Genomic DNA, 9,896 nt, shown 5'->3' with positions numbered 1-9,896 from the left:
GAAAAAAAAAAATTTAGGCACTTAGAAAATAGGATTGGATTTTGGATTGCCGGAAACTGAAGAGACAAAATTTTATGTACAGAAATGTTTTACTCTTAAATTATGCACAAATTGCAAATACAAATGTATCTGAAACAAGCAAATCGGGAGATATCTCAGTTTTAGTATGCCGCCTTACAGTGATATAGCATACGATTCTCAGATGTCAAGAGAGGGGTAGCTATTTTACTCAGACGTCAACCGTGTGTTGATTTGGTGGACTGGCATACTTTTTTCTATAAGTATAGTTTTTCTTTTGACGTATACTTAAGACATATTTTTTTTTCAATTCGTTTCCGCAATAATGATATCAGACATGTCCGATCGTTTGTTGTCATATCCGGAAGAAGAAATAGCAGTTTATATCATTAAACTTTTTAAATTGAATGTTTCTTCAATTTGACTTGATCGTTGATCATACCTATCTTTTACAGCTCTTGATACAGTTAAGCTAATTTATTTGTTCAGACATCCACATTTCTACCAAGTTATAATATAGTAATAAAGGTATGCGCGCACGCTAAGTCTTCGCTTCAGCTAGATATCATAAAACATGTATCATTCCTTCTCTGGCACATCATACATTGGTATTGCTAAGTATAAGTTTACTTTTCCTCTTACAAAAATCATGTGAAAACAATCGCATGGAGTGTGTATATGATCTGAGCAAAAAACTGTAATATCGATTATTTTTTCATAAGTTACAGAGCCTTCATATAATTCGCGGCTACAATAAGTGAGAAAAACAAGAATTAAAAAGGAAAAAAAATTATTGAAAACTGGAATAAAAAAACGACTTATAAGCATATAAAACGGCACATAGAGTGAACCAACACTTGTATGTCCAAGTTTTATTATTTTTTTCACTCATATTACGTGCACAGATCGATTTACGATTACTTTTATCTTCACATCTGTTTATACTTAGATAACCTTATTTTTTAGCCAATTTTAGTGGCAAATCATGTTTTTCAATTTTTTCAATTTTTTTTATGTTTTTTTTTTTTATTTTTTAATAAACTAACGAATTAATTAGCACTCTGCATTGAAACATAAAAATCTAGCAATGTGTCTCATGAAGTAACTAATAGTAATTGTAACGAAAGAGAAAGAAAAGAACAACTCAATGTTTAATAGAAAAAGAAAAAAAATTAGAGGAACATCATTGGGATACCGTTTCAATCAGGATTTGTTAATACAGCTGCCGAAGTTTGAATTTGTGAAAAATGTAATTTTTCATTCCAAGCTCGTTCTTAAACTGCTGCTAATAGTTTAACGTTGACGGCAACTCCAAAGTGCGTAGTTCCATCCTCGGTCATATTCACCAGGACGACTTTGCCTAGGGACACTTTAACTGACGCAGCAACAGCGAACGCTCGTTCGGACCTAAGTTTTCTTGATGTCTTGGACTTTTTCTTGAAATCTGGTCAGCTCGAGTGAACGAGCATCACCATCGTGCGAATGATCAACACACCAAGTGGAGGATACCGTACATCGAGACTTGAGTATAAAAAATGAGGCACAATTTCACAATCACGAGAAAGAGAAAAGCATTTCTTCTCTTCTTATCAAGCTCCACTTCCGTTGTGCGGCCGCTGCTGCTGCCTCTTATTAACTGTTTCCCAATGAATGTGTCCATGTTCCATTTTGCGAATCGATGACGGTTCTTCAATTCTCGTCACCGTTTCATCATTTTTGTTTGATTTTTTTTTTTAAACTTAACCATGCATGAATAATATACTTGTCCTTCAACTTTTTTTTTGTATTTTTAAATCTTTTTACTTTTTATCTTTTAGGAAAATGATCGTCGATTATAAGTGTCGTTATTTTTTTCTTATTGGTAGCAAACAGTCTTAATGACGAGTATAGGTTAATCTTCATGTCGCGTTTCAAAATTCATGTGTAGTCCATTAGTGAGTAGAGGTTAATGCGTCATATTGCGTGCTGATGTAGGTAGCTCATTTTTTGGGTTTACGATATACACCATTTAAATATGTTTGCGTGGATATATATGTGTAAATATATATTTCGCGTCACGGGCAGTTCTTCCGACATTTTTTAACGTGTGATTTATCTTGTTACTTTTTTCTTATATTCCCACAATCTTCCCCGACTTTCACCTATGGACGTCACGTTAAAACTGTTATTTTAACCACACGTCATTTTAAAGTTCTCTTCAACGTATTTTCAAGTTTTTTCCCCTATATTAGTAACATCGTTTTTTCGCATCGCACTTTTAAAAAAATTCTATAATCTCGCCCATGTGTAAATCTATCCCTTTGTAAACGAATAGCATATCTTCCATCAGTTCGTCTTTTGGGGGGGTTGCTGTATGTGTGGGATATTTGCCGCCGCGACATGACACTCGGAGGGCGGTATCCTTCTAGCCACTGGTACCATTGACCATCGCCTCCTTGGGCTTATTGGTCTGAGGGACACGTGAGTAACGCGGCCGTTGCTCACGCTGGCCCTTGGGGCCCTGTTGTTGCGGCTGTTGTGGCTGCTGTTGTTGATTGCTACCACTGTTGTTAATGGATACTGAGTTCTCATTGTTTGACTGCACAATATCTTTGTTTACAGCGTTAGAAGCACTTGGTTGATCATTTTGGCCGGCATTGCTTCCTGAAAATTAATTTTCATTATCGGTTACAAATAATTTACGATAAATACAATCTACAAAAGATAATATCGTGGAATATTGAAAAAAAAAAGTAATTTTTACTTCTTACATCGTGGAAGTTGAGTTTTTTAAATTGAGTTAAGTAGTACATTGGCAAATATTTTTATCATTAGACGTTATTGTGGAAGACGATCGAGATAATAAACAAAAAAATCGCTTTCTAAGTCATTTACCTCGTCTACTATTGGATGGCGTGGCACTGCGCTGACGATAGCGTCGTAAGCGCCTTTTAGATCCTTTGATACCACCTTCCATGCTTGATACCGATTCTATATATACATAAACCGTTGTGACCATCTATTAGTCATGACTATTGTCCATATTTTTTTTTTTTTTTTTTTTTTTTTTTTTATATACACCATTTTAGTTACGAAAAAATATTAATTGTGTAAGAATAAAATAAACTCGTTTGGGTTAGTAACAGGCATTAGAGTTAATTTATTTGGTTATAAGTTTCATAACGCAGGACAGTTAGATGGTCACAAAAGTTTGTTTTATGTCAAGGGGTGTTCCAAAGCAAAGCTCTGCCTCAAGATCATAATTGTCTGTACATCTTATTTGAAACGCATGAAATTATGGCGGTTCACAAGAGTCAGTGAATTTTATTCATATATTTATATTGAAGTGGTATAAATAGATGAAAAAAAAATTTCACGTTTTCTATGAAGCGTTTTCCATCACCTTACAGGGAAAGACTACTTCAAACTTTTGAAAACTATTGCACAGACAATATTTATGTAAACAACAGGCAAGTTGTCAATCATAACTTTGGTTAACATGCAGATCACTCATAACACGGCGGATATTCGCCGAACGAAAGTGCTAATAGCAATGGGAATACGATCATCGAATGAACCAAGTTCCTTACCTCGATCGACGCTCGAAACATCTTGGCTGTCGAGGAAGGTTTCTTCGTCATCCGTAGTCCGGCGGCGATCGTCCCTACGGTCTCGGCGCTGCATGTTGGGTCGGCCACCACCCTGTCTACCACTACTCGGACCATAAGTGCTACTGCCACCCTGACCTCCCTGATGATGACCACCTCTCGGCGGCAGGTCACGAACTCTATCCTCGCTGTTATCCATGTCCCGACGCATTCCTGCAAATTTACAAATACTATGAGCTTACAATGAAAAGCTTTCAAGATCCAGTAGTTGTAGATTTGTTAAGAGCAAAAGTAGCTCGACTTTTGTTTAGAAAGTTAAACATTCTAGTCTACAGGTCTTCGTAATTTTACCACTGTTGTGTCTTGTAGGAGCTCTGCCCCTTCCACGACCTCGAGTTTGACCACCTCCTCGACCACCTCGATTGTTACCACCGTCCTCGAGACCTATTGGCAACCCTCGCCTCGTTAGCTGGAAATTGTGCATTCCTGGGCCTTGGTTCGTTCCATGAATACTTCTCAACTGCTGATCAATTTCAAGTTTTTCTTGGCGCAATTGCTCAACTTCCTGCAAAATAAAAATTTAATTCATGAAGTTGAACACTGTAACAAAACAGTGGTAGTTGATTGAAAAATATTGATAGTTTTAAACGGAAGTTTACCTTAAGGTGGGCCAAATGATATTCCAACAGCACTTTGGCATTCGAAATACTTTCAACGGTACCCACAAAGACAAAAGGTACTTGGCCTTCTTCTCTTGGAATTGTTGGCTGAGGTTCATTATCACCTTCAATTTTAACTCGCACCTAAAATTATTGTAACGTTAAGTAACATTAAAAAAGCAATGGCTATGTTTTTTAAAAAACATCCAAAAACAGTTAATTTCTTATACTTACAACGCCACTTTTATCCACGATTTCTTGGATGATTCTTCCGTTCTTACCAATAACTTTGCCAACAAGAATACGTGGAACTTGAATTGACTCTTCACTATACTCCAATATGGAACGAGCTTTTTTTACAGCATCATGCGTCTGTAGTAGATAACAACAATAATGATATACAAGTACTCAGAATTGCTCTTGCATCCTAATCAAGTGAAATACGTACTTCACCATAAATTTTAAAAGTACACGAGTTTTCCTCCAATTCTATATTGGTGATCCCATCGACCTTTCTTGCTTGCTGAATGTTTGCTCCATGAGCGCCTATAGCAAGACCCATCAAATCCTCTCTAACATTGAACTCATCCGTGTACCTGCATGCAGTACATAAATAAATTGATTCATATTTGGTATTTCATATGAATTTAACATTTAAAAAAATGAACTGTTCTTTGTTACGAGTCTTGATAAATTATGTCTATTTTGAATAAAGTACGAATTTTAAATCTTAAAAAAAATGTTACATAATTACTTGATGAATTCTTTCAACTCTAAATTTTCAAAACGTGCAAATACATGCAATACAAGCATTAGGTGCCTAGTTATACAGAGAAAAAACTCATTTTTGTCAAAGTGATCGATGCTTTGTTTTATAATACCTAAAGTTTTTGTAAATTTTTATATACTTCCACTTCAAGTTATCCAAAGTAATATTATAGCTTTTTTTAACCAAGGGACAAGCAGACTGGTCATTAAATTAAAAATGACAATCATAAAATTTTGGCTGACTTGATAACTTCGTTTGTTATTATTAAAAATAAAAAAAGCATTTTTAAAGTTATAAAATAGACAAACTCAACAAATATTGGCAATTGAATGAGGCAGCTACCATTTTCACTAGCCACAATTTCTAAAATATCACACACTTGCTAAGGGAATAATGTACCAAAATTTTTGTTCATTTACGTACAAAGTGTGGTTGAGAAATGGGGAAAGTGTGTACGCGCGTGCGTGTGTGTTTGTGTGACTAAAGCATACAGTTTTCATTGACTACATGGCATTTGTGGCATGCACACTGAGAATGTGTATTAGATGAAAAATTTGGAATGTACAATAGATAAAAAGAAATGTAAATTTGTGTATAAAAATACAACAAGCTGGTAATTTACAGTGGTCCAGACCACACAGCATGGGTCTCACCTTGAATTTGTTTTCACTCCTGTCTCAAAGTCTGAGACACGTTGATATACAAAGTTGGAAGGTTTAAATTTGCTGAAATGAGAAACAGATTCCTCGTTTACTTCAAAATGGAGTCCTCATTTTAGAATATCTTAAATTTAGAATCTTTAATGGGCTCCAGACAAATACTTCAAAGTTATACTTAAAATTAAAAAGTTCATTTGTTCAAATATTCGTATTGAATATATTTTTGAATTTCTTTTTTTTTTTTTTTTTTTTTTTTTTTTTTTTTTACGTAAGTTAACTTTACAATTAATTAAGAATTAAACTATACAATTAATGGATAAGTTATTTTTCAAGGACTATTAACAAAATAACAACAATAACTTTCTGAGTGATCAGATAAATTTTTTGTCATGTTAATAATAACTTTTTTAATTTTCAATTTAAATGAGATCCTTCTAAAGGAAACGATTGCTAAGCATCTGAATTTTAATATTATTCGAAAATCTGGATTTTAATACTGGTGAAAAGAAAATAAAATTTGAAGTGACAATGAATAACCCTATCCTACGCCCTTGCCATTCTGTCTGTTGGTTGGTGTAATGATTAAATGGATGGATAAATTGCTTCATGGATTTTTCTCGATCCATTCGTTTTTAGACAACTCCTATCTCTGTGTACACATATGAGAAAAACACTGCATGCACAAAACTTATCGCTTTGGCCAAAAAGCTATTGAATGATGATTTTGTCTGGTAGTTATTCTATTAAGAATTAATTTTTTTTTTCATCATAAACAAAACATCGATCATTTAGGTTAATTTTCCAAGAATTTAATGATTTGCGATTGCTCTGTGTAATTCATAGTGGATAAATAATAACGTATTAAAGGCACTTAAGAGTTTCAAAAATTTTTTTTGGTTATAATTTGAGGTATCGAGACTATCAGACTTAAGAGGATTGGTGTTAAATTGTTATGAAGAAGAAATTTTAACACATCTTTAATGTATAACAAACGATATTTACAACGACTAGGGTGAAAATTGTATCAGCAAAACCTGAATGAATATTTAAGAAATAATATTCACATTGTCCTATCAAGCATATTTCACCTTTAAAGATAATAAAAATTACAGACAGGATGGTAGCAAGGACATTGAATGTTTATGTCTGTACATACATATTAGTAGGTGTATGAAAATGAGGATGAAGTGATTAAAATGGGTTTCCCAAATCGGTAGTATTAGTTTATTGATTCAACAAATACTTACACTCCAGATGTTTGAAGCTTGGTGGATTCCAACTGGCGAGCAGCTTCTTCTGTCCTTTTCAAAAGCAGGACCTGTAGTCGTGATAAAAAGAAAAAAAAAAGATTTCACTCATTAGCATCAATTTTTGCAAAATTCTTGTTTTACGGAAAAAACAGTAACCTTTTGTTGTAAGTTGCGTAAATGCATGTCCTGAACCATACTACAATGTCGACGTATATTTTCATTACGGGAGATGGCCAGCAGTACTCCTCGTTCAGGCACATATCGACACACAGCTGCTTCTATTACTTTTGCAAATTCCTTATGTACATCCAGCTTGGCACTAATAATGAAAAGTTTTAACAGCATTAAACATGGACATTATTGGCTACTTGAAATGTAATTCTAACAACTTACAATTCTCGTAACTCCTCAGGTACTTCTATTTCAATTTTGTGAAATGTGTTCTTATCGATGGGTGGATTTGGATTTTTCGGTCTTAATCTCTCGCTGGCAACAATTTCAGTATACGCACAGTCCCATCCCAGATATTCAATGACTTGAAAACCACCCTTGGTCATCTGTGATAGGTAGAAAATTTGATAATTACATGAAAATGTATAGATAATGGTCTCATTTTTTTTATCAAATTCAAGGCAACAAATGACAAATAAAAGAACTAAGACTAACATTGATGATGGCTCTCCACCATCCACTGGCCTCTTGGTCGTTTGCCCTGGAAAATACTTCGATCTCCTGATTTTCCTGAAATTCTGGCTTAGTACCTTCCTTGGGTGGCAAGCGTACTTTAGAAAACGGAAATTTGGATTCTGGTTGCCAACTAAAAATAGAGTACAAAATTATTGAAATCCATCAAGGATAAATTCAAATAACAATAATAATGATTTGAAAACAATATCAGACTGTTACAAATAAAAAATTTTTAAAATTACAGATATCCAATGTTGCTCAACTTGATCAAGAGAATTGTAAATGTTAGAGGTACTTTGATGTAAAAAACTGATTTAAGCGCAAGTTTGAAACTATAGCAAAGCAGGCGAGCAATGAAAAAATCCCAATGCTTAAGCGCTATTAAATCCTAATTAAATCAGTGTTAAACTTACTCATTTTCGAATGACACGAGAACTTCTTCTTCGAACACGTCCCTGACAAAGGCCTGCAAAAAGACAAAAGAAAAAAAGGAATTATCAAAGCCATCTTAGATTTCTATATCAAAAAAGAAAAAAAAATAAATAAATAAATAAAAATAACAAGGTCCAGGAAGAACTGAGCGGAAGAATGACCGGGAGAGATAGAGAGAGGTAAAGAAAGTAAAGGATAGAGAAAGAGAGCGAGAGGAACGGCAAGGGAGAAATAAGAGAAAAAAAAAGCTTCCACAGCCACAACTATACAGGCTACGGCTACCCAGTTGTAAGAGTCCCCCGCTCTCCCGAAAGAGGAACCCACGCTCTCGCTCTTTGGAGCCGCTCACGCAGACGCGCACCTCCAGCTATATTCCCAAAAAAGGTGTTCCCCTGGATATAATACATAATAACCGCGCGCACTCGTATCAGCAGCAAAATAAGAGCTGTAACTCTCTTTAACATGCACCCACGCCACGCCACAACAAACGCATGCATATATAATATATACACTCCCACGTAAATTCGGAAGAGCAAAGGGTTCAAGGAGCTATCTTATTTTTCTGGAAGGACAAGACGCAGGAGAGACGCTTGATGGCCTTAGGGCGCGCGAGGAGTAGGGCCAGCGCTGGGGATGAGAGCGAGACAGCGTCGTTGCGCGCGGCTCGACCAAGAGAACCGGGGGAGGGGGCCGCGGACGCATCATCCTTCTTGAGGACGAGGTATCTTTGTCCACACCCCCCCCCCTTCGCCCCGGCGCGGGGTTGAATTCTCGAGCAAGTAACCACGATGCCGGCATTAGAAAGGAGAATGGGAAAGATGAATAGACTACAGGGAAAAAAACAGATTTGAGGATGAAGAAGTGCGGCAGGAGACAAGAGATTGGGGAATGAGAGAGCGACCGCTCTCTTTCAATCACCCTTCATGTATAAGTGTAGCGCGGGGCTGTCGGGATGAAGTACAGGCTCATGGACTGCCGGGTTGGCCAATGCTGTCTCGTCTAGCCCAGAACTTGTCTGGTCGGGCCGACTCAGGACTCACGGGCCCGTACTATTCGTAATAACGCACCTTGTAATATGCTCCGTTTTCGCCGCATACTTCGACTGCGAGATCCTCCATCTTGTGTGTGTGACGGGCGCCGACCGACGACGACGGATGCGGCGACGACGACGACGACGACAACAAGACGCAAAACTTGGCTTAGCCTGCGCTGTCTTATGCGCTACTGCTGTTGCTGCTGCTATTACTAATATTAGATAGTGTACTATTGCCTGTCGAAACCACTAAAAACTATCAACCACGAACACACATACACAAACACACACCGCCAGAGATTACTGATCTCTGACACCGCGAGCAACCCAAAAAGTCCGGAGCTCTGCTGAGGTGCTTATTGCTCTGATGATGATCTCTCGGCGCCGCCGTCACTCTCCAGATGACAGTAACGTAGGTAATAAGGTAGGTGGGTATAGGTGAGTAGGCTGCCTGCCCGCCTATCTAATCGATGGGTTATTTTATTTCGTGTGCCTCGTGCCGGCTCTGTTTCTCGTCGTTATATCCCGTATTCCGTCCAGGCAGTTCGCCATGCGCGAAGGTAGTGCAAGAAGGTACAACCTATACTGTAACTAACGTTAGAGTATACCTTTCGCGGCACTCGCGGCACACACAGACATAGACAGACCGATTAACACACCATGCATATGGTAGGTTGGTAGGTATGCACCGAAACCAACCAACCCCCAAACTTCAACCGGTGCGACGGATAAGTGTATTGCGCCCACACCTTTTTTTTAAATAATAATATTTACTTTACTTTTTTTTGACAAATATATACTT

At 36.9% G+C, this 9,896-nt stretch overlaps 1 protein-coding gene across 3 annotated transcripts; it reads right to left on the bottom strand.

Moving 5' to 3' along the window:
• Positions 1 to 70: 70 nt before the first annotated feature.
• Positions 71 to 9,744, bottom strand: Fmr1 (synaptic functional regulator FMR1). Of its 3 annotated transcripts, XM_014348163.2 has the most exons (14): positions 9,129 to 9,744; positions 8,043 to 8,095; positions 7,609 to 7,759; positions 7,336 to 7,499; positions 7,099 to 7,261; positions 6,940 to 7,010; positions 5,687 to 5,758; positions 4,713 to 4,860; positions 4,499 to 4,636; positions 4,265 to 4,408; positions 3,957 to 4,170; positions 3,588 to 3,818; positions 2,893 to 2,988; positions 71 to 2,661 (listed from the first exon to the last, which is right to left on the bottom strand). In XM_014348163.2, the coding sequence occupies exons 1-14, from the start codon at positions 9,177 to 9,179 to the stop codon at positions 2,423 to 2,425; spliced, it is 1,935 nt and encodes a 644-aa protein (XP_014203649.2). In that variant the 5' UTR covers positions 9,180 to 9,744; the 3' UTR covers positions 71 to 2,422. The 3 variants fall into 3 exon arrangements, with proteins under 3 accessions (XP_014203649.2, XP_089445464.1, XP_014203651.2); XM_089589338.1 differs by lacking the exon at positions 5,687 to 5,758 and having other exon boundaries at positions 9,129 to 9,742; XM_014348165.3 differs by lacking the exon at positions 2,893 to 2,988 and having other exon boundaries at positions 9,129 to 9,741.
• Positions 9,745 to 9,896: the final 152 nt, after the last annotated feature.

This window comes from Copidosoma floridanum, unplaced genomic scaffold (genome assembly GCF_036245765.1).
Source record: "Copidosoma floridanum isolate Cflo_tuat_1 unplaced genomic scaffold, Cflo_Japanese_pri ptg000009l, whole genome shotgun sequence".
NCBI classification, from domain to species: Eukaryota; Metazoa; Arthropoda; class Insecta; order Hymenoptera; family Encyrtidae; genus Copidosoma; species Copidosoma floridanum.
This window is presented reverse-complemented; position numbering and strand designations above follow the sequence as displayed.

Bases quoted from the DNA above. Each gene is read 5' to 3' on its own strand.
- Fmr1 (XM_014348163.2), bottom strand. From the start codon at position 9,179: ATGGAGGATCTCGCAGTCGAAGTATGCGGCGAAAACGGAGCATATTAC. The intron at 7,500-7,608 runs GTTAGTCTTAGT...TACCTATCACAG, and splicing joins GGTGGAGAGCCATCATCAAT to ATGACCAAGGGTGGTTTTCA. The intron at 2,989-3,587 runs GTAAGGAACTTG...ATGTATATATAG, and splicing joins TGTTTCGAGCGTCGATCGAG to AATCGGTATCAAGCATGGAA.